This window comes from Giraffa tippelskirchi, chromosome 4 (genome assembly GCF_054371585.1).
Source record: "Giraffa tippelskirchi isolate mGirTip1 chromosome 4, T2T-mGirTip1v1.2.pri, whole genome shotgun sequence".
NCBI lineage: Eukaryota > Metazoa > Chordata > Mammalia > Artiodactyla > Giraffidae > Giraffa > Giraffa tippelskirchi.
Window position 1 is genome coordinate 140,962,074 of NC_137278.1, and position 24,319 is coordinate 140,986,392.

The window sequence follows — 24,319 nt, forward strand, 5'->3', positions numbered from 1 at the left end:
TAGCACTTGTTCTTGTGAGCCCGGGCGATAGGGGGGTGGACCCTGAAACTACACCAGGTTGTTGAATTGTTTCCGATCCTCCAGGGACTGATGAACTGCTCTCTGGTGTTGCGCCTGAGGGCAAACCGGTTCCTAATCCTACAGCACTCGTCCCTGCAGCTCCAGAGAGTGTGGCGGTTTGCTCTACACCTACACCAGGGCTTGCAGTTGCTGCTGACCCTCCTGTGGCTGACCCGGGGGTTCCTGGTGCCCCAGAGGAGGAGAGACGGGTGACAGATTGTCCAGCACTAGTCCCTGTTGCTCCAGATAAGGAGGCAGCGGTCTCAGAACCTGCACCAGACACTCCAGTTGCTGCTGACCTTCCTGGTGATGATCCAGGGGTGACTGGTGCTCCAGATACAGGCAAAGTGCTTCCTGACCCTATGACACCAGCCCCTGTTGCTCCAGAGAGCGGGGCTGTTCGTCCTGAAGCTGCAGCCGTTGTTCCCGTTGCTGCTGATGGGCCAGGCGTTGACCCAGGTATCCCCGACGCCCCGGGTGAAGGTACACTGGTTCTTGGTCCGATAGCATTAGTGCCCGTTGCAGCAGATGATGGCACAGTGGGCGCGGACCCTCCAGCCGACGCGCCAGTTGCTGGTGACGTTGCGGGAGGCGATCCGGAGGTCACTGATGTTCCAGACAGAGGGGCACTTGTTCCTGATCCCATACCGCTAGTCCCTGGCGCTGCAGATACTGGGGAAGCTGTCTCTGAACCTTCACCCCGTGCTCCCGTTGCTCCTGAACTTGCTAGTGATGATCCGGGGGTCACCGGTGCTCCGGATGGCCGGACACTGGTTCCAGATAAAGCAGTAGGCCTTGTATCTCCTGATAATGGGGCAGTAGGCTGTGAACCTGCACCGCTTCCTCCAGTTGCCGCCAATCCTCCCTGTGTTGAGCCAGGCAACCCTGGTGCTGCAGTTGAAGGTAAACCGCTCTCAGATCCTATAGCACTTGTTCTTGTGAGCCCGGGCGATAGGGGGGTGGACCCTGAAACTACACCAGGTTGTTGAATTGTTTCCGATCCTCCAGGGACTGATGAACTGCTCTCTGGTGTTGCGCCTGAGGGCAAACCGGTTCCTAATCCTACAGCACTCGTCCCTGCAGCTCCAGAGAGTGTGGCGGTTTGCTCTACACCTACACCAGGGCTTGCAGTTGCTGCTGACCCTCCTGTGGCTGACCCGGGGGTTCCTGGTGCCCCAGAGGAGGAGAGACGGGTGACAGATTGTCCAGCACTAGTCCCTGTTGCTCCAGATAAGGAGGCAGCGGTCTCAGAACCTGCACCAGACACTCCAGTTGCTGCTGACCTTCCTGGTGATGATCCAGGGGTGACTGGTGCTCCAGATACAGGCAAAGTGCTTCCTGACCCTATGACACCAGCCCCTGTTGCTCCAGAGAGCGGGGCTGTTCGTCCTGAAGCTGCAGCCGTTGTTCCCGTTGCTGCTGATGGGCCAGGCGTTGACCCAGGTATCCCCGACGCCCCGGGTGAAGGTACACTGGTTCTTGGTCCGATAGCATTAGTGCCCGTTGCAGCAGATGATGGCACAGTGGGCGCGGACCCTCCAGCCGACGCGCCAGTTGCTGGTGACGTTGCGGGAGGCGATCCGGAGGTCACTGATGTTCCAGACAGAGGGGCACTTGTTCCTGATCCCATACCGCTAGTCCCTGGCGCTGCAGATACTGGGGAAGCTGTCTCTGAACCTTCACCCCGTGCTCCCGTTGCTCCTGAACTTGCTAGTGATGATCCGGGGGTCACCGGTGCTCCGGATGGCCGGACACTGGTTCCAGATAAAGCAGTGGTCCTTGTATCTCCTGATAATGGGGCAGTAGGCTGTGAACCTGCACCGCTTCCTCCAGTTGCCGCCAATCCTCCCTGTGTTGAGCCAGGCAACCCTGGTGCTGCAGTTGAAGGTAAACCGCTCTCAGATCCTATAGCACTTGTTCTTGTGAGCCCGGGCGATAGGGGGGTGGACCCTGAAACTACACCAGGTTGTTGAATTGTTTCCGATCCTCCAGGGACTGATGAACTGCTCTCTGGTGTTGCGCCTGAGGGCAAACCGGTTCCTAATCCTACAGCACTCGTCCCTGCAGCTCCAGAGAGTGTGGCGGTTTGCTCTACACCTACACCAGGGCTTGCAGTTGCTGCTGACCCTCCTGTGGCTGACCCGGGGGTTCCTGGTGCCCCAGAGGAGGAGAGACGGGTGACAGATTGTCCAGCACTAGTCCCTGTTGCTCCAGATAAGGAGGCAGCGGTCTCAGAACCTGCACCAGACACTCCAGTTGCTGCTGACCTTCCTGGTGATGATCCAGGGGTGACTGGTGCTCCAGATACAGGCAAAGTGCTTCCTGACCCTATGACACCAGCCCCTGTTGCTCCAGAGAGCGGGGCTGTTCGTCCTGAAGCTGCAGCCGTTGTTCCCGTTGCTGCTGATGGGCCAGGCGTTGACCCAGGTATCCCCGACGCCCCGGGTGAAGGTACACTGGTTCTTGGTCCGATAGCATTAGTGCCCGTTGCAGCAGATGATGGCACAGTGGGCGCGGACGCTCCAGCCGACGTGCCAGTTGCTGGTGACGTTGCGGGAGGCGATCCGGAGGTCACTGATGTTCCAGACAGAGGGGCACTTGTTCCTGATCCCATACCGCTAGTCCCTGGCGCTGCAGATACTGGGGAAGCTGTCTCTGAACCTTCACCCCGTGCTCCCGTTGCTCCTGAACTTGCTAGTGATGATCCGGGGGTCACCGGTGCTCCGGATGGCCGGACACTGGTTCCAGATAAAGCAGTAGGCCTTGTATCTCCTGGTAATGGGGCAGTAGGCTGTGAACCTGCACCGCTTCCTCCAGTTGCCGCCAATCCTCCCTGTGTTGAGCCAGGCAACCCTGGTGCTGCAGTTGAAGGTAAACCGCTCTCAGATCCTATAGCACTTGTTCTTTTGAGCCCAGGCGATAGGGGGGTGGACCCTGAAACTACACCAGGTTGTTGAATTGTTTCCGATCCTCCAGGGACTGATGAACTGCTCTCTGGTGTTGCGCCTGAGGGCAAACCGGTTCCTAATCCTACAGCACTCGTCCCTGCAGCTCCAGAGAGTGTGGCGGTTTGCTCTACACCTACACCAGGGCTTGCAGTTGCTGCTGACCCTCCTGTGGCTGACCCGGGGGTTCCTGGTGCCCCAGAGGAGGAGAGACGGGTGACAGATTGTCCAGCACTAGTCCCTGTTGCTCCAGATAAGGAGGCAGCGGTCTCAGAACCTGCACCAGACACTCCAGTTGCTGCTGACCTTCCTGGTGATGATCCAGGGGTGACTGGTGCTCCAGATACAGGCAAAGTGCTTCCTGACCCTATGACACCAGCCCCTGTTGCTCCAGAGAGCGGGGCTGTTCGTCCTGAAGCTGCAGCCGTTGTTCCCGTTGCTGCTGATGGGCCAGGCGTTGACCCAGGTATCCCCGACGCCCCGGGTGAAGGTACACTGGTTCTTGGTCCGATAGCATTAGTGCCCTTTGCAGCAGATGATGGCACAGTGGGCGCGGACCCTCCAGCCGACGCGCCAGTTGCTGGTGACGTTGCGGGAGGCGATCCGGAGGTCACTGATGTTCCAGACAGAGGGGCACTTGTTCCTGATCCCATACCGCTAGTCCCTGGCGCTGCAGATACTGGGGAAGCTGTCTCTGAACCTTCACCCCGTGCTCCCGTTGCTCCTGAACTTGCTAGTGATGATCCGGGGGTCACCGGTGCTCCGGATGGCCGGACACTGGTTCCAGATAAAGCAGTAGGCCTTGTATCTCCTGATAATGGGGCAGTAGGCTGTGAACCTGCACCGCTTCCTCCAGTTGCCGCCAATCCTCCCTGTGTTGAGCCAGGCAACCCTGGTGCTGCAGTTGAAGGTAAACCGCTCTCAGATCCTATAGCACTTGTTCTTGTGAGCCCGGGCGATAGGGGGGTGGACCCTGAAACTACACCAGGTTGTTGAATTGTTTCCGATCCTCCAGGGACTGATGAACTGCTCTCTGGTGTTGCGCCTGAGGGCAAACCGGTTCCTAATCCTACAGCACTCGTCCCTGCAGCTCCAGAGAGTGTGGCGGTTTGCTCTACACCTACACCAGGGCTTGCAGTTGCTGCTGACCCTCCTGTGGCTGACCCGGGGGTTCCTGGTGCCCCAGAGGAGGAGAGACGGGTGACAGATTGTCCAGCACTAGTCCCTGTTGCTCCAGATAAGGAGGCAGCGGTCTCAGAACCTGCACCAGACACTCCAGTTGCTGCTGACCTTCCTGGTGATGATCCAGGGGTGACTGGTGCTCCAGATACAGGCAAAGTGCTTCCTGACCCTATGACACCAGCCCCTGTTGCTCCAGAGAGCGGGGCTGTTCGTCCTGAAGCTGCAGCCGTTGTTCCCGTTGCTGCTGATGGGCCAGGCGTTGACCCAGGTATCCCCGACGCCCCGGGTGAAGGTACACTGGTTCTTGGTCCGATAGCATTAGTGCCCGTTGCAGCAGATGATGGCACAGTGGGCGCGGACCCTCCAGCCGACGCGCCAGTTGCTGGTGACGTTGCGGGAGGCGATCCGGAGGTCACTGATGTTCCAGACAGAGGGGCACTTGTTCCTGATCCCATACCGCTAGTCCCTGGCGCTGCAGATACTGGGGAAGCTGTCTCTGAACCTTCACCCCGTGCTCCCGTTGCTCCTGAACTTGCTAGTGATGATCCGGGGGTCACCGGTGCTCCGGATGGCCGGACACTGGTTCCAGATAAAGCAGTAGGCCTTGTATCTCCTGGTAATGGGGCAGTAGGCTGTGAACCTGCACCGCTTCCTCCAGTTGCCGCCAATCCTCCCTGTGTTGAGCCAGGCAACCCTGGTGCTGCAGTTGAAGGTAAACCGCTCTCAGATCCTATAGCACTTGTTCTTGTGAGCCCAGGCGATAGGGGGGTGGACCCTGAAACTACACCAGGTTGTTGAATTGTTTCCGATCCTCCAGGGACTGATGAACTGCTCTCTGGTGTTGCGCCTGAGGGCAAACCGGTTCCTAATCCTACAGCACTCGTCCCTGCAGCTCCAGAGAGTGTGGCGGTTTGCTCTACACCTACACCAGGGCTTGCAGTTGCTGCTGACCCTCCTGTGGCTGACCCGGGGGTTCCTGGTGCCCCAGAGGAGGAGAGACGGGTGACAGATTGTCCAGCACTAGTCCCTGTTGCTCCAGATAAGGAGGCAGCGGTCTCAGAACCTGCACCAGACACTCCAGTTGCTGCTGACCTTCCTGGTGATGATCCAGGGGTGACTGGTGCTCCAGATACAGGCAAAGTGCTTCCTGACCCTATGACACCAGCCCCTGTTGCTCCAGAGAGCGGGGCTGTTCGTCCTGAAGCTGCAGCCGTTGTTCCCGTTGCTGCTGATGGGCCAGGCGTTGACCCAGGTATCCCCGACGCCCCGGGTGAAGGTACACTGGTTCTTGGTCCGATAGCATTAGTGCCCGTTGCAGCAGATGATGGCACAGTGGGCGCGGACCCTCCAGCCGACGCGCCAGTTGCTGGTGACGTTGCGGGAGGCGATCCGGAGGTCACTGATGTTCCAGACAGAGGGGCACTTGTTCCTGATCCCATACCGCTAGTCCCTGGCGCTGCAGATACTGGGGAAGCTGTCTCTGAACCTTCACCCCGTGCTCCCGTTGCTCCTGAACTTGCTAGTGATGATCCGGGGGTCACCGGTGCTCCGGATGGCTGGACACTGGTTCCAGATAAAGCAGTGGTCCTTGTATCTCCTGATAATGGGGCAGTAGGCTGTGAACCTGCACCGCTTCCTCCAGTTGCCGCCAATCCTCCCTGTGTTGAGCCAGGCAACCCTGGTGCTGCAGTTGAAGGTAAACCGCTCTCAGATCCTATAGCACTTGTTCTTGTGAGCCCGGGCGATAGGGGGGTGGACCCTGAAACTACACCAGGTTGTTGAATTGTTTCCGATCCTCCAGGGACTGATGAACTGCTCTCTGGTGTTGCGCCTGAGGGCAAACCGGTTCCTAATCCTACAGCACTCGTCCCTGCAGCTCCAGAGAGTGTGGCGGTTTGCTCTACACCTACACCAGGGCTTGCAGTTGCTGCTGACCCTCCTGTGGCTGACCCGGGGGTTCCTGGTGCCCCAGAGGAGGAGAGACGGGTGACAGATTGTCCAGCACTAGTCCCTGTTGCTCCAGATAAGGAGGCAGCGGTCTCAGAACCTGCACCAGACACTCCAGTTGCTGCTGACCTTCCTGGTGATGATCCAGGGGTGACTGGTGCTCCAGACACAGGCAAAGTGCTTCCTGACCCTATGACACCAGCCCCTGTTGCTCCAGAGAGCGGGGCTGTTCGTCCTGAAGCTGCAGCCGTTGTTCCCGTTGCTGCTGATGGGCCAGGCGTTGACCCAGGTATCCCCGACGCCCCAGGTGAAGGTACACTGGTTCTTGGTCCGATAGCATTAGTGCCCGTTGCAGCAGATGATGGCACAGTGGGCGCGGACCCTCCAGCCGACGCGCCAGTTGCTGGTGACGTTGCGGGAGGCGATCCGGAGGTCACTGATGTTCCAGACAGAGGGGCACTTGTTCCTGATCCCATACCGCTAGTCCCTGGCGCTGCAGATACTGGGGAAGCTGTCTCTGAACCTTCACCCCGTGCTCCCGTTGCTCCTGAACTTGCTAGTGATGATCCGGGGGTCACCGGTGCTCCGGATGGCCGGACACTGGTTCCAGATAAAGCAGTAGGCCTTGTATCTCCTGGTAATGGGGCAGTAGGCTGTGAACCTGCACCGCTTCCTCCAGTTGCCGCCAATCCTCCCTGTGTTGAGCCAGGCAACCCTGGTGCTGCAGTTGAAGGTAAACCGCTCTCAGATCCTATAGCACTTGTTCTTGTGAGCCCGGGCGATAGGGGGGTGGACCCTGAAACTACACCAGGTTGTTGAATTGTTTCCGATCCTCCAGGGACTGATGAACTGCTCTCTGGTGTTGCGCCTGAGGGCAAACCGGTTCCTAATCCTACAGCACTCGTCCCTGCAGCTCCAGAGAGTGTGGCGGTTTGCTCTACACCTACACCAGGGCTTGCAGTTGCTGCTGACCCTCCTGTGGCTGACCCGGGGGTTCCTGGTGCCCCAGAGGAGGAGAGACGGGTGACAGATTGTCCAGCACTAGTCCCTGTTGCTCCAGATAAGGAGGCAGCGGTCTCAGAACCTGCACCAGACACTCCAGTTGCTGCTGACCTTCCTGGTGATGATCCAGGGGTGACTGGTGCTCCAGATACAGGCAAAGTGCTTCCTGACCCTATGACACCAGCCCCTGTTGCTCCAGAGAGCGGGGCTGTTCGTCCTGAAGCTGCAGCCGTTGTTCCCGTTGCTGCTGATGGGCCAGGCGTTGACCCAGGTATCCCCGACGTCCCGGGTGAAGGTACACTGGTTCTTGGTCCGATAGCATTAGTGCCCGTTGCAGCAGATGATGGCACAGTGGGCGCGGACCCTCCAGCCGACGCGCCAGTTGCTGGTGACGTTGCGGGAGGCGATCCGGAGGTCACTGATGTTCCAGACAGAGGGGCACTTGTTCCTGATCCCATACCGCTAGTCCCTGGCGCTGCAGATACTGGGGAAGCTGTCTCTGAACCTTCACCCCGTGCTCCCGTTGCTCCTGAACTTGCTAGTGATGATCCGGGGGTCACCGGTGCTCCGGATGGCCGGACACTGGTTCCAGATAAAGCAGTGGTCCTTGTATCTCCTGATAATGGGGCAGTAGGCTGTGAACCTGCACCGCTTCCTCCAGTTGCCGCCAATCCTCCCTGTGTTGAGCCAGGCAACCCTGGTGCTGCAGTTGAAGGTAAACCGCTCTCAGATCCTATAGCACTTGTTCTTGTGAGCCCGGGCGATAGGGGGGTGGACCCTGAAACTACACCAGGTTGTTGAATTGTTTCCGATCCTCCAGGGACTGATGAACTGCTCTCTGGTGTTGCGCCTGAGGGCAAACCGGTTCCTAATCCTACAGCACTCGTCCCTGCAGCTCCAGAGAGTGTGGCGGTTTGCTCTACACCTACACCAGGGCTTGCAGTTGCTGCTGACCCTCCTGTGGCTGACCCGGGGGTTCCTGGTGCCCCAGAGGAGGAGAGACGGGTGACAGATTGTCCAGCACTAGTCCCTGTTGCTCCAGATAAGGAGGCAGCGGTCTCAGAACCTGCACCAGACACTCCAGTTGCTGCTGACCTTCCTGGTGATGATCCAGGGGTGACTGGTGCTCCAGATACAGGCAAAGTGCTTCCTGACCCTATGACACCAGCCCCTGTTGCTCCAGAGAGCGGGGCTGTTCGTCCTGAAGCTGCAGCCGTTGTTCCCGTTGCTGCTGATGGGCCAGGCGTTGACCCAGGTATCCCCGACGCCCCGGGTGAAGGTACACTGGTTCTTGGTCCGATAGCATTAGTGCCCGTTGCAGCAGATGATGGCACAGTGGGCGCGGACCCTCCAGCCGACGCGCCAGTTGCTGGTGACGTTGCGGGAGGCGATCCGGAGGTCACTGATGTTCCAGACAGAGGGGCACTTGTTCCTGATCCCATACCGCTAGTCCCTGGCGCTGCAGATACTGGGGAAGCTGTCTCTGAACCTTCACCCCGTGCTCCCGTTGCTCCTGAACTTGCTAGTGATGATCCGGGGGTCACCGGTGCTCCGGATGGCCGGACACTGGTTCCAGATAAAGCAGTGGGCCTTGTATCTCCTGATAATGGGGCAGTAGGCTGTGAACCTGCACCGCTTCCTCCAGTTGCCGCCAATCCTCCCTGTGTTGAGCCAGGCAACCCTGGTGCTGCAGTTGAAGGTAAACCGCTCTCAGATCCTATAGTACTTGTTCTTGTGAGCCCAGGCGATAGGGGGGTGGACCCTGAAACTACACCAGGTTGTTGAATTGTTTCCGATCCTCCAGGGACTGATGAACTGCTCTCTGGTGTTGCGCCTGAGGGCAAACCGGTTCCTAATCCTACAGCACTCGTCCCTGCAGCTCCAGAGAGTGTGGCGGTTTGCTCTACACCTACACCAGGGCTTGCAGTTGCTGCTGACCCTCCTGTGGCTGACCCGGGGGTTCCTGGTGCCCCAGAGGAGGAGAGACGGGTGACAGATTGTCCAGCACTAGTCCCTGTTGCTCCAGATAAGGAGGCAGCGGTCTCAGAACCTGCACCAGACACTCCAGTTGCTGCTGACCTTCCTGGTGATGATCCAGGGGTGACTGGTGCTCCAGATACAGGCAAAGTGCTTCCTGACCCTATGACACCAGCCCCTGTTGCTCCAGAGAGCGGGGCTGTTCGTCCTGAAGCTGCAGCCGTTGTTCCCGTTGCTGCTGATGGGCCAGGCGTTGACCCAGGTATCCCCGACGCCCCGGGTGAAGGTACACTGGTTCTTGGTCCGATAGCATTAGTGCCCGTTGCAGCAGATGATGGCACAGTGGGCGCGGACCCTCCAGCCGACGCGCCAGTTGCTGGTGACGTTGCGGAAGGCGATCCGGAGGTCACTGATGTTCCAGACAGAGGGGCACTTGTTCCTGATCCCATACCGCTAGTCCCTGGCGCTGCAGATACTGGGGAAGCTGTCTCTGAACCTTCACCCCGTGCTCCCGTTGCTCCTGAACTTGCTAGTGATGATCCGGGGGTCACCGGTGCTCCGGATGGCCGGACACTGGTTCCAGATAAAGCAGTAGGCCTTGTATCTCCTGGTAATGGGGCAGTAGGCTGTGAACCTGCACCGCTTCCTCCAGTTGCCGCCAATCCTCCCTGTGTTGAGCCAGGCAACCCTGGTGCTGCAGTTGAAGGTAAACCGCTCTCAGATCCTATAGCACTTGTTCTTGTGAGCCCAGGCGATAGGGGGGTGGACCCTGAAACTACACCAGGTTGTTGAATTGTTTCCGATCCTCCAGGGACTGATGAACTGCTCTCTGGTGTTGCGCCTGAGGGCAAACTGGTTCCTAATCCTACAGCACTCGTCCCTGCAGCTCCAGAGAGTGTGGCGGTTTGCTCTACACCTACACCAGGGCTTGCAGTTGCTGCTGACCCTCCTGTGGCTGACCCGGGGGTTCCTGGTGCCCCAGAGGAGGAGAGACGGGTGACAGATTGTCCAGCACTAGTCCCTGTTGCTCCAGATAAGGAGGCAGCGGTCTCAGAACCTGCACCAGACACTCCAGTTGCTGCTGACCTTCCTGGTGATGATCCAGGGGTGACTGGTGCTCCAGATACAGGCAAAGTGCTTCCTGACCCTATGACACCAGCCCCTGTTGCTCCAGAGAGCGGGGCTGTTCGTCCTGAAGCTGCAGCCGTTGTTCCCGTTGCTGCTGATGGGCCAGGCGTTGACCCAGGTATCCCCGACGCCCCGGGTGAAGGTACACTGGTTCTTGGTCCGATAGCATTAGTGCCCGTTGCAGCAGATGATGGCACAGTGGGCGCGGACCCTCCAGCCGACGCGCCAGTTGCTGGTGACGTTGCGGGAGGCGATCCGGAGGTCACTGATGTTCCAGACAGAGGGGCACTTGTTCCTGATCCCATACCGCTAGTCCCTGGCGCTGCAGATACTGGGGAAGCTGTCTCTGAACCTTCACCCCGTGCTCCCGTTGCTCCTGAACTTGCTAGTGATGATCCGGGGGTCACCGGTGCTCCGGATGGCCGGACACTGGTTCCAGATAAAGCAGTAGGCCTTGTATCTCCTGGTAATGGGGCAGTAGGCTGTGAACCTGCACCACTTCCTCCAGTTGCCGCCAATCCTCCCTGTGTTGAGCCAGGCAACCCTGGTGCTGCAGTTGAAGGTAAACCGCTCTCAGATCCTATAGCACTTGTTCTTGTGAGCCCGGGCGATAGGGGGGTGGACCCTGAAACTACACCAGGTTGTTGAATTGTTTCCGATCCTCCAGGGACTGATGAACTGCTCTCTGGTGTTGCGCCTGAGGGCAAACCGGTTCCTAATCCTACAGCACTCGTCCCTGCAGCTCCAGAGAGTGTGGCGGTTTGCTCTACACCTACACCAGGGCTTGCAGTTGCTGCTGACCCTCCTGTGGCTGACCCGGGGGTTCCTGGTGCCCCAGAGGAGGAGAGACGGGTGACAGATTGTCCAGCACTAGTCCCTGTTGCTCCAGATAAGGAGGCAGCGGTCTCAGAACCTGCACCAGACACTCCAGTTGCTGCTGACCTTCCTGGTGATGATCCAGGGGTGACTGGTGCTCCAGATACAGGCAAAGTGCTTCCTGACCCTATGACACCAGCCCCTGTTGCTCCAGAGAGCGGGGCTGTTCGTCCTGAAGCTGCAGCCGTTGTTCCCGTTGCTGCTGATGGGCCAGGCGTTGACCCAGGTATCCCCGACGCCCCGGGTGAAGGTACACTGGTTCTTGGTCCGATAGCATTAGTGCCCGTTGCAGCAGATGATGGCACAGTGGGCGCGGACCCTCCAGCCGACGCGCCAGTTGCTGGTGACGTTGCGGGAGGTGATCCGGAGGTCACTGATGTTCCAGACAGAGGGGCACTTGTTCCTGATCCCATACCGCTAGTCCCTGGCGCTGCAGATACTGGGGAAGCTGTCTCTGAACCTTCACCCCGTGCTCCCGTTGCTCCTGAACTTGCTAGTGATGATCCGGGGGTCACCGGTGCTCCGGATGGCCGGACACTGGTTCCAGATAAAGCAGTGGGCCTTGTATCTCCTGATAATGGGGCAGTAGGCTGTGAACCTGCACCGCTTCCTCCAGTTGCCGCCAATCCTCCCTGTGTTGAGCCAGGCAACCCTGGTGCTGCAGTTGAAGGTAAACCGCTCTCAGATCCTATAGCACTTGTTCTTGTGAGCCCGGGCGATAGGGGGGTGGACCCTGAAACTACACCAGGTTGTTGAATTGTTTCCGATCCTCCAGGGACTGATGAACTGCTCTCTGGTGTTGCGCCTGAGGGCAAACCGGTTCCTAATCCTACAGCACTCGTCCCTGCAGCTCCAGAGAGTGTGGCGGTTTGCTCTACACCTACACCAGGGCTTGCAGTTGCTGCTGACCCTCCTGTGGCTGACCCGGGGGTTCCTGGTGCCCCAGAGGAGGAGAGACGGGTGACAGATTGTCCAGCACTAGTCCCTGTTGCTCCAGATAAGGAGGCAGCGGTCTCAGAACCTGCACCAGACACTCCAGTTGCTGCTGACCTTCCTGGTGATGATCCAGGGGTGACTGGTGCTCCAGATACAGGCAAAGTGCTTCCTGACCCTATGACACCAGCCCCTGTTGCTCCAGAGAGCGGGGCTGTTCGTCCTGAAGCTGCAGCCGTTGTTCCCGTTGCTGCTGATGGGCCAGGCGTTGACCCAGGTATCCCCGACGCCCCGGGTGAAGGTACACTGGTTCTTGGTCCGATAGCATTAGTGCCCGTTGCAGCAGATGATGGCACAGTGGGCGCGGACCCTCCAGCCGACGCGCCAGTTGCTGGTGACGTTGCGGGAGGCGATCCGGAGGTCACTGATGTTCCAGACAGAGGGGCACTTGTTCCTGATCCCATACCGCTAGTCCCTGGCCCTGCAGATACTGGGGAAGCTGTCTCTGAACCTTCACCCCGTGCTCCCGTTGCTCCTGAACTTGCTAGTGATGATCCGGGGGTCACCGGTGCTCCGGATGGCCGGACACTGGTTCCAGATAAAGCAGTGGTCCTTGTATCTCCTGATAATGGGGCAGTAGGCTGTGAACCTGCACCGCTTCCTCCAGTTGCCGCCAATCCTCCCTGTGTTGAGCCAGGCAACCCTGGTGCTGCAGTTGAAGGTAAACCGCTCTCAGATCCTATAGCACTTGTTCTTGTGAGCCCGGGCGATAGGGGGGTGGACCCTGAAACTACACCAGGTTGTTGAATTGTTTCCGATCCTCCAGGGACTGATGAACTGCTCTCTGGTGTTGCGCCTGAGGGCAAACCGGTTCCTAATCCTACAGCACTCGTCCCTGCAGCTCCAGAGAGTGTGGCGGTTTGCTCTACACCTACACCAGGGCTTGCAGTTGCTGCTGACCCTCCTGTGGCTGACCCGGGGGTTCCTGGTGCCCCAGAGGAGGAGAGACGGGTGACAGATTGTCCAGCACTAGTCCCTGTTGCTCCAGATAAGGAGGCAGCGGTCTCAGAACCTGCACCAGACACTCCAGTTGCTGCTGACCTTCCTGGTGATGATCCAGGGGTGACTGGTGCTCCAGATACAGGCAAAGTGCTTCCTGACCCTATGACACCAGCCCCTGTTGCTCCAGAGAGCGGGGCTGTTCGTCCTGAAGCTGCAGCCGTTGTTCCCGTTGCTGCTGATGGGCCAGGCGTTGACCCAGGTATCCCCGACGCCCCGGGTGAAGGTACACTGGTTCTTGGTCCGATAGCATTAGTGCCCGTTGCAGCAGATGATGGCACAGTGGGCGCGGACCCTCCAGCCGACGCGCCAGTTGCTGGTGACGTTGCGGGAGGCGATCCGGAGGTCACTGATGTTCCAGACAGAGGGGCACTTGTTCCTGATCCCATACCGCTAGTCCCTGGCGCTGCAGATACTGGGGAAGCTGTCTCTGAACCTTCACCCCGTGCTCCCGTTGCTCCTGAACTTGCTAGTGATGATCCGGGGGTCACCGGTGCTCCGGATGGCCGGACACTGGTTCCAGATAAAGCAGTAGGCCTTGTATCTCCTGGTAATGGGGCAGTAGGCTGTGAACCTGCACCGCTTCCTCCAGTTGCCGCCAATCCTCCCTGTGTTGAGCCAGGCAACCCTGGTGCTGCAGTTGAAGGTAAACCGCTCTCAGATCCTATAGCACTTGTTCTTGTGAGCCCAGGCGATAGGGGGGTGGACCCTGAAACTACACCAGGTTGTTGAATTGTTTCCGATCCTCCAGGGACTGATGAACTGCTCTCTGGTGTTGCGCCTGAGGGCAAACCGGTTCCTAATCCTACAGCACTCGTCCCTGCAGCTCCAGAGAGTGTGGCGGTTTGCTCTACACCTACACCAGGGCTTGCAGTTGCTGCTGACCCTCCTGTGGCTGACCCGGGGGTTCCTGGTGCCCCAGAGGAGGAGAGACGGGTGACAGATTGTCCAGCACTAGTCCCTGTTGCTCCAGATAAGGAGGCAGCGGTCTCAGAACCTGCACCAGACACTCCAGTTGCTGCTGACCTTCCTGGTGATGATCCAGGGGTGACTGGTGCTCCAGATACAGGCAAAGTGCTTCCTGACCCTATGACACCAGCCCCTGTTGCTCCAGAGAGCGGGGCTGTTCGTCCTGAAGCTGCAGCCGTTGTTCCCGTTGCTGCTGATGGGCCAGGCGTTGACCCAGGTATCCCCGACGCCCCGGGTGAAGGTACACTGGTTCTTGGTCCGATAGCATTAGTGCCCGTTGCAGCAGATGATGGCACAGTGGGCGCGGACCCTCCAGCCGACGCGCCAGTTGCTGGTGACGTTGCGGAAGGCGATCCGGAGGTCACTGATGTTCCAGACAGAGGGGCACTTGTTCCTGATCCCATACCGCTAGTCCCTGGCGCTGCAGATACTGGGGAAGCTGTCTCTGAACCTTCACCCCGTGCTCCCGTTGCTCCTGAACTTGCTAGTGATGATCCGGGGGTCACCGGTGCTCCGGATGGCCGGACACTGGTTCCAGATAAAGCAGTAGGCCTTGTATCTCCTGGTAATGGGGCAGTAGGCTGTGAACCTGCACCGCTTCCTCCAGTTGCCGCCAATCCTCCCTGTGTTGAGCCAGGCAACCCTGGTGCTGCAGTTGAAGGTAAACCGCTCTCAGATCCTATAGCACTTGTTCTTGTGAGCCCAGGCGATAGGGGGGTGGACCCTGAAACTACACCAGGTTGTTGAATTGTTTCCGATCCTCCAGGGACTGATGAACTGCTCTCTGGTGTTGCGCCTGAGGGCAAACCGGTTCCTAATCCTACAGCACTCGTCCCTGCAGCTCCAGAGAGTGTGGCGGTTTGCTCTACACCTACACCAGGGCTTGCAGTTGCTGCTGACCCTCCTGTGGCTGACCCGGGGGTTCCTGGTGCCCCAGAGGAGGAGAGACGGGTGACAGATTGTCCAGCACTAGTCCCTGTTGCTCCAGATAAGGAGGCAGCGGTCTCAGAACCTGCACCAGACACTCCAGTTGCTGCTGACCTTCCTGGTGATGATCCAGGGGGGACTGGTGCTCCAGATACAGGCAAAGTGCTTCCTGACCCTATGACACCAGCCCCTGTTGCTCCAGAGAGCGGGGCTGTTCGTCCTGAAGCTGCAGCCGTTGTTCCCGTTGCTGCTGATGGGCCAGGCGTTGACCCAGGTATCCCCGACGCCCCGGGTGAAGGTACACTGGTTCTTGGTCCGATAGCATTAGTGCCCGTTGCAGCAGATGATGGCACAGTGGGCGCGGACCCTCCAGCCGACGCGCCAGTTGCTGGTGACGTTGCGGGAGGCGATCCGGAGGTCACTGATGTTCCAGACAGAGGGGCACTTGTTCCTGATCCCATACCGCTAGTCCCTGGCGCTGCAGATACTGGGGAAGCTGTCTCTGAACCTTCACCCCGTGCTCCCGTTGCTCCTGAACTTGCTAGTGATGATCCGGGGGTCACCGGTGCTCCGGATGGCCGGACACTGGTTCCAGATAAAGCAGTAGGCCTTGTATCTCCTGGTAATGGGGCAGTAGGCTGTGAACCTGCACCGCTTCCTCCAGTTGCCGCCAATCCTCCCTGTGTTGAGCCAGGCAACCCTGGTGCTGCAGTTGAAGGTAAACCGCTCTCAGATCCTATAGCACTTGTTCTTGTGAGCCCGGGCGATAGGGGGGTGGACCCTGAAACTACACCAGGTTGTTGAATTGTTTCCGATCCTCCAGGGACTGATGAACTGCTCTCTGGTGTTGCGCCTGAGGGCAAACCGGTTCCTAATCCTACAGCACTCGTCCCTGCAGCTCCAGAGAGTGTGGCGGTTTGCTCTACACCTACACCAGGGCTTGCAGTTGCTGCTGACCCTCCTGTGGCTGACCCGGGGGTTCCTGGTGCCCCAGAGGAGGAGAGACGGGTGACAGATTGTCCAGCACTAGTCCCTGTTGCTCCAGATAAGGAGGCAGCGGTCTCAGAACCTGCACCAGACACTCCAGTTGCTGCTGACCTTCCTGGTGATGATCCAGGGGTGACTGGTGCTCCAGATACAGGCAAAGTGCTTCCTGACCCTATGACACCAGCCCCTGTTGCTCCAGAGAGCGGGGCTGTTCGTCCTGAAGCTGCAGCCGTTGTTCCCGTTGCTGCTGATGGGCCAGGCGTTGACCCAGGTATCCCCGACGCCCCGGGTGAAGGTACACTGGTTCTTGGTCCGATAGCATTAGTGCCCGTTGCAGCAGATGATGGCACAGTGGGCGCGGACCCTCCAGCCGACGCGCCAGTTGCTGGTGACGTTGCGGGAGGCGATCCGGAGGTCACTGATGTTCCAGACAGAGGGGCACTTGTTCCTGATCCCATACCGCTAGTCCCTGGCGCTGCAGATACTGGGGAAGCTGTCTCTGAACCTTCACCCCGTGCTCCCGTTGCTCCTGAACTTGCTAGTGATGATCCGGGGGTCACCGGTGCTCCGGATGGCCGGACACTGGTTCCAGATAAAGCAGTGGGCCTTGTATCTCCTGATAATGGGGCAGTAGGCTGTGAACCTGCACCGCTTCCTCCAGTTGCCGCCAATCCTCCCTGTGTTGAGCCAGGCAACCCTGGTGCTGCAGTTGAAGGTAAACCGCTCTCAGATCCTATAGTACTTGTTCTTGTGAGCCCAGGCGATAGGGGGGTGGACCCTGAAACTACACCAGGTTGTTGAATTGTTTCCGATCCTCCAGGGACTGATGAACTGCTCTCTGGTGTTGCGCCTGAGGGCAAACCGGTTCCTAATCCTACAGCACTCGTCCCTGCAGCTCCAGAGAGTGTGGCGGTTTGCTCTACACCTACACCAGGGCTTGCAGTTGCTGCTGACCCTCCTGTGGCTGACCCGGGGGTTCCTGGTGCCCCAGAGGAGGAGAGACGGGTGACAGATTGTCCAGCACTAGTCCCTGTTGCTCCAGATAAGGAGGCAGCGGTCTCAGAACCTGCACCAGACACTCCAGTTGCTGCTGACCTTCCTGGTGATGATCCAGGGGTGACTGGTGCTCCAGATACAGGCAAAGTGCTTCCTGACCCTATGACACCAGCCCCTGTTGCTCCAGAGAGCGGGGCTGTTCGTCCTGAAGCTGCAGCCGTTGTTCCCGTTGCTGCTGATGGGCCAGGCGTTGACCCAGGTATCCCCGACGCCCCGGGTGAAGGTACACTGGTTCTTGGTCCGATAGCATTAGTGCCCGTTGCAGCAGATGATGGCACAGTGGGCGCGGACCCTCCAGCCGACGCGCCAGTTGCTGGTGACGTTGCGGAAGGCGATCCGGAGGTCACTGATGTTCCAGACAGAGGGGCACTTGTTCCTGATCCCATACCGCTAGTCCCTGGCGCTGCAGATACTGGGGAAGCTGTCTCTGAACCTTCACCCCGTGCTCCCGTTGCTCCTGAACTTGCTAGTGATGATCCGGGGGTCACCGGTGCTCCGGATGGCCGGACACTGGTTCCAGATAAAGCAGTAGGCCTTGTATCTCCTGGTAATGGGGCAGTAGGCTGTGAACCTGCACCGCTTCCTCCAGTTGCCGCCAATCCTCCCTGTGTTGAGCCAGGCAACCCTGGTGCTGCAGTTGAAGGTAAACCGCTCTCAGATCCTATAGCACTTGTTCTTGTGAGCCCAGGCGATAGGGGGGTGGACCCTGAAACTACACCAGGTTGTTGAATTGTTTCCGATCCTCCAGGGACTGATGAACTGCTCTCTGGTGTTGCGCCTGAGGGCAAACCGGTTCCTAATCCTACAGCACTCGTCCCTGCAGCTCCAGAGAGTGTGGCGGTTTGCTCTACACCTACACCAGGGCTTGCAGTTGCTGCTGACCCTCCTGTGGCTGACCCGGGGGTTCCTGGTGCCCCAGAGGAGGAGAGACGGGTGACAGATTGTCCAGCACTAGTCCCTGTTGCTCCAGATAAGGAGGCAGCGGTCTCAGAACCTGCACCAGACACTCCAGTTGCTGCTGACCTTCCTGGTGATGATCCAGGGGGGACTGGTGCTCCAGATACAGGCAAAGTGCTTCCTGACCCTATGACACCAGCCCCTGTTGCTCCAGAGAGCGGGGCTGTTCGTCCTGAAGCTGCAGCCGTTGTTCCCGTTGCTGCTGATGGGCCAGGCGTTGACCCAGGTATCCCCGACGCCCCGGGTGAAGGTACACTGGTTCTTGGTCCGATAGCATTAGTGCCCGTTGCAGCAGATGATGGCACAGTGGGCGCGGACCCTCCAGCCGACGCGCCAGTTGCTGGTGACGTTGCGGGAGGCGATCCGGAGGTCACTGATGTTCCAGACAGAGGGGCACTTGTTCCTGATCCCATACCGCTAGTCCCTGGCGCTGCAGATACTGGGGAAGCTGTCTCTGAACCTTCACCCCGTGCTCCCGTTGCTCCTGAACTTGCTAGTGATGATCCGGGGGTCACCGGTGCTCCGGATGGCCGGACACTGGTTCCAGATAAAGCAGTAGGCCTTGTATCTCCTGGTAATGGGGCAGTAGGCTGTGAACCTGCACCGCTTCCTCCAGTTGCCGCCAATCCTCCCTGTGTTGAGCCAGGCAACCCTGGTGCTGCAGTTGAAGGTAAACCGCTCTCAGATCCTATAGCACTTGTTCTTGTGAGCCCGGGCGATAGGGGGGTGGACCCTGAAACTACACCAGGTTGTTGAATTGTTTCCGATCCTCCAGGGACTGATGAACTGCTCTCTGGTGTTGCGCCTGAGGGCAAACCGGTTCCTAATCCTACAGCACTCGTCCCTGCAGCTCCAGAGAGTGTGGCGGTTTGCTCTACACCTACACCAGGGCTTGCAGTTGCTGCTGACCCTCCTGTGGCTGACCCGGGGGTTCCTGGTGCCCCAGAGGAGGAGAGACGGGTGACAGATTGTCCAGCACTAGTCCCTGTTGCTCCAGATAAGGAGGCAGCGGTCTCAGAACCTGCACCAGACACTCCAGTTGCTGCTGACCTTCCTGGTGATGATCCAGGGGTGACTGGTGCTCCAGATACAGGCAAAGTGCTTCCTGACCCTATGACACCAGCCCCTGTTGCTCCAGAGAGCGGGGCTGTTCGTCCTGAAGCTGCAGCCGTTGTTCCCGTTGCTGCTGATGGGCCAGGCGTTGACCCAGGTATCCCCGACGCCCCGGGTGAAGGTACACTGGTTCTTGGTCCGATAGCATTAGTGCCCGTTGCAGCAGATGATGGCACAGTGGGCGCGGACCCTCCAGCCGACGCGCCAGTTGCTGGTGACGTTGCGGGAGGTGATCCGGAGGTCACTGATGTTCCAGACAGAGGGGCACTTGTTCCTGATCCCATACCGCTAGTCCCTGGCGCTGCAGATACTGGGGAAGCTGTCTCTGAACCTTCACCCCGTGCTCCCGTTGCTCCTGAACTTGCTAGTGATGATCCGGGGGTCACCGGTGCTCCGGATGGCCGGACACTGGTTCCAGATAAAGCAGTGGGCCTTGTATCTCCTGATAATGGGGCAGTAGGCTGTGAACCTGCACCGCTTCCTCCAGTTGCCGCCAATCCTCCCTGTGTTGAGCCAGGCAACCCTGGTGCTGCAGTTGAAGGTAAACCGCTCTCAGATCCTATAGCACTTGTTCTTGTGAGCCCGGGCGATAGGGGGGTGGACCCTGAAACTACACCAGGTTGTTGAATTGTTTCCGATCCTCCAGGGACTGATGAACTGCTCTCTGGTGTTGCGCCTGAGGGCAAACCGGTTCCTAATCCTACAGCACTCGTCCCTGCAGCTCCAGAGAGTGTGGCGGTTTGCTCTACACCTACACCAGGGCTTGCAGTTGCTGCTGACCCTCCTGTGGCTGACCCGGGGGTTCCTGGTGCCCCAGAGGAGGAGAGACGGGTGACAGATTGTCCAGCACTAGTCCCTGTTGCTCCAGATAAGGAGGCAGCGGTCTCAGAACCTGCACCAGACACTCCAGTTGCTGCTGACCTTCCTGGTGATGATCCAGGGGTGACTGGTGCTCCAGATACAGGCAAAGTGCTTCCTGACCCTATGACACCAGCCCCTGTTGCTCCAGAGAGCGGGGCTGTTCGTCCTGAAGCTGCAGCCGTTGTTCCCGTTGCTGCTGATGGGCCAGGCGTTGACCCAGGTATCCCCGACGCCCCGGGTGAAGGTACACTGGTTCTTGGTCCGATAGCATTAGTGCCCGTTGCAGCAGATGATGGCACAGTGGGCGCGGACCCTCCAGCCGACGCGCCAGTTGCTGGTGACGTTGCGGGAGGCGATCCGGAGGTCACTGATGTTCCAGACAGAGGGGCACTTGTTCCTGATCCCATACCGCTAGTCCCTGGCCCTGCAGATACTGGGGAAGCTGTCTCTGAACCTTCACCCCGTGCTCCCGTTGCTCCTGAACTTGCTAGTGATGATCCGGGGGTCACCGGTGCTCCGGATGGCCGGACACTGGTTCCAGATAAAGCAGTGGTCCTTGTATCTCCTGATAATGGGGCAGTAGGCTGTGAACCTGCACCGCTTCCTCCAGTTGCCGCCAATCCTCCCTGTGTTGAGCCAGGCAACCCTGGTGCTGCAGTTGAAGGTAAACCGCTCTCAGATCCTATAGCACTTGTTCTTGTGAGCCCGGGCGATAGGGGGGTGGACCCTGAAACTACACCAGGTTGTTGAATTGTTTCCGATCCTCCAGGGACTGATGAACTGCTCTCTGGTGTTGCGCCTGAGGGCAAACCGGTTCCTAATCCTACAGCACTCGTCCCTGCAGCTCCAGAGAGTGTGGCGGTTTGCTCTACACCTACACCAGGGCTTGCAGTTGCTGCTGACCCTCCTGTGGCTGACCCGGGGGTTCCTGGTGCCCCAGAGGAGGAGAGACGGGTGACAGATTGTCCAGCACTAGTCCCTGTTGCTCCAGATAAGGAGGCAGCGGTCTCAGAACCTGCACCAGACACTCCAGTTGCTGCTGACCTTCCTGGTGATGATCCAGGGGTGACTGGTGCTCCAGATACAGGCAAAGTGCTTCCTGACCCTATGACACCAGCCCCTGTTGCTCCAGAGAGCGGGGCTGTTCGTCCTGAAGCTGCAGCCGTTGTTCCCGTTGCTGCTGATGGGCCAGGCGTTGACCCAGGTATCCCCGATGCCCCGGGTGAAGGTACACTGGTTCTTGGTCCGATAGCATTAGTGCCCGTTGCAGCAGATGATGGCACAGTGGGCGCGGACCCTCCAGCCGACGCGCCAGTTGCTGGTGACGTTGCGGGAGGCGATCCGGAGGTCACTGATGTTCCAGACAGAGGGGCACTTGTTCCTGATCCCATACCGCTAGTCCCTGGCGCTGCAGATACTGGGGAAGCTGTCTCTGAACCTTCACCCCGTGCTCCCGTTGCTCCTGAACTTGCTAGTGATGATCCGGGGGTCACCGGTGCTCCGGATGGCCGGACACTGGTTCCAGATAAAGCAGTAGGCCTTGTATCTCCTGATAATGGGGCAGTAGGCTGTGAACCTGCACCGCTTCCTCCAGTTGCCGCCAATCCTCCCTGTGTTGAGCCAGGCAACCCTGGTGCTGCAGTTGAAGGTAAACCGCTCTCAGATCCTATAGTACTTGTTCTTGTGAGCCCAGGCGATAGGGGGGTGGACCCTGAAACTACACCAGGTTGTTGAATTGTTTCCGATCCTCCAGGGACTGATGAACTGCTCTCTGGTGTTGCGCCTGAGGGCAAACCGGTTCCTAATCCTACAGCACTCGTCCCTGCAGCTCCAGAGAGTGTGGCGGTTTGCTCTACACCTACACCAGGGCTTGCAGTTGCTGCTGACCCTCCTGTGGCTGACCCGGGGGTTCCTGGTGCCCCAGAGGAGGAGAGACGGGTGACAGATTGTCCAGCACTAGTCCCTGTTGCTCCAGATAAGGAGGCAGCGGTCTCAGAACCTGCACCAGACACTCCAGTTGCTGCTGACCTTCCTGGTGATGATCCAGGGGTGACTGGTGCTCCAGATACAGGCAAAGTGCTTCCTGACCCTATGACACCAGCCCCTGTTGCTCCAGAGAGCGGGGCTGTTCGTCCTGAAGCTGCAGCCGTTGTTCCCGTTGCTGCTGATGGGCCAGGCGTTGACCCAGGTATCCCCGACGCCCCGGGTGAAGGTACACTGGTTCTTGGTCCGATAGCATTAGTGCCCGTTGCAGCAGATGATGGCACAGTGGGCGCGGACCCTCCAGCCGACGCGCCAGTTGCTGGTGACGTTGCGGAAGGCGATCCGGAGGTCACTGATGTTCCAGACAGAGGGGCACTTGTTCCTGATCCCATACCGCTAGTCCCTGGCGCTGCAGATACTGGGGAAGCTGTCTCTGAACCTTCACCCCGTGCTCCCGTTGCTCCTGAACTTGCTAGTGATGATCCGGGGGTCACCGGTGCTCCGGATGGCCGGACACTGGTTCCAGATAAAGCAGTAGGCCTTGTATCTCCTGGTAATGGGGCAGTAGGCTGTGAACCTGCACCGCTTCCTCCAGTTGCCGCCAATCCTCCCTGTGTTGAGCCAGGCAACCCTGGTGCTGCAGTTGAAGGTAAACCGCTCTCAGATCCTATAGCACTTGTTCTTGTGAGCCCAGGCGATAGGGGGGTGGACCCTGAAACTACACCAGGTTGTTGAATTGTTTCCGATCCTCCAGGGACTGATGAACTGCTCTCTGGTGTTGCGCCTGAGGGCAAACCGGTTCCTAATCCTACAGCACTCGTCCCTGCAGCTCCAGAGAGTGTGGCGGTTTGCTCTACACCTACACCAGGGCTTGCAGTTGCTGCTGACCCTCCTGTGGCTGACCCGGGGGTTCCTGGTGCCCCAGAGGAGGAGAGACGGGTGACAGATTGTCCAGCACTAGTCCCTGTTGCTCCAGATAAGGAGGCAGCGGTCTCAGAACCTGCACCAGACACTCCAGTTGCTGCTGACCTTCCTGGTGATGATCCAGGGGTGACTGGTGCTCCAGATACAGGCAAAGTGCTTCCTGACCCTATGACACCAGCCCCTGTTGCTCCAGAGAGCGGGGCTGTTCGTCCTGAAGCTGCAGCCGTTGTTCCCGTTGCTGCTGATGGGCCAGGCGTTGACCCAGGTATCCCCGACGCCCCGGGTGAAGGTACACTGGTTCTTGGTCCGATAGCATTAGTGCCCGTTGCAGCAGATGATGGCACAGTGGGCGCGGACCCTCCAGCCGACGCGCCAGTTGCTGGTGACGTTGCGGGAGGCGATCCGGAGGTCACTGATGTTCCAGACAGAGGGGCACTTGTTCCTGATCCCATACCGCTAGTCCCTGGCGCTGCAGATACTGGGGAAGCTGTCTCTGAACCTTCACCCCGTGCTCCCGTTGCTCCTGAACTTGCTAGTGATGATCCGGGGGTCACCGGTGCTCCGGATGGCCGGACACTGGTTCCAGATAAAGCAGTAGGCCTTGTATCTCCTGGTAATGGGGCAGTAGGCTGTGAACCTGCACCGCTTCCTCCAGTTGCCGCCAATCCTCCCTGTGTTGAGCCAGGCAACCCTGGTGCTGCAGTTGAAGGTAAACCGCTCTCAGATCCTATAGCACTTGTTCTTGTGAGCCCGGGCGATAGGGGGGTGGACCCTGAAACTACACCAGGTTGTTGAATTGTTTCCGATCCTCCAGGGACTGATGAACTGCTCTCTGGTGTTGCGCCTGAGGGCAAACCGGTTCCTAATCCTACAGCACTCGTCCCTGCAGCTCCAGAGAGTGTGGCGGTTTGCTCTACACCTACACCAGGGCTTGCAGTTGCTGCTGACCCTCCTGTGGCTGACCCGGGGGTTCCTGGTGCCCCAGAGGAGGAGAGACGGCTGACAGATTGTCCAGCACTAGTCCCTGTTGCTCCAGATAAGGAGGCAGCGGTCTCAGAACCTGCACCAGACACTCCAGTTGCTGCTGACCTTCCTGGTGATGATCCAGGGGTGACTGGTGCTCCAGATACAGGCAAAGTGCTTCCTGACCCTATGACACCAGCCCCTGTTGCTCCAGAGAGCGGGGCTGTTCGTCCTGAAGCTGCAGCCGTTGTTCCCGTTGCTGCTGATGGGCCAGGCGTTGACCCAGGTATCCCCGACGCCCCGGGTGAAGGTACACTGGTTCTTGGTCCGATAGCATTAGTGCCCGTTGCAGCAGATGATGGCACAGTGGGCGCGGACCCTCCAGCCGACGCGCCAGTTGCTGGTGACGTTGCGGGAGGCGATCCGGAGGTCACTGATGTTCCAGACAGAGGGGCACTTGTTCCTGATCC

General features: G+C 58.9%; 1 protein-coding gene across 1 annotated transcript in view; it reads right to left on the minus strand.

The window, feature by feature from the left end:
• MUC19 (mucin 19, oligomeric) overlaps window positions 1-24,319 on the minus strand; it is a 158,284-nt gene that overhangs the window by 36,886 nt on the left and 97,079 nt on the right. Inside the window, 1 exon segment of the mRNA XM_081590500.1 lies at window positions 681-24,282. Coding sequence (XP_081446626.1) covers window positions 681-24,282 — 23,602 coding nt within the window.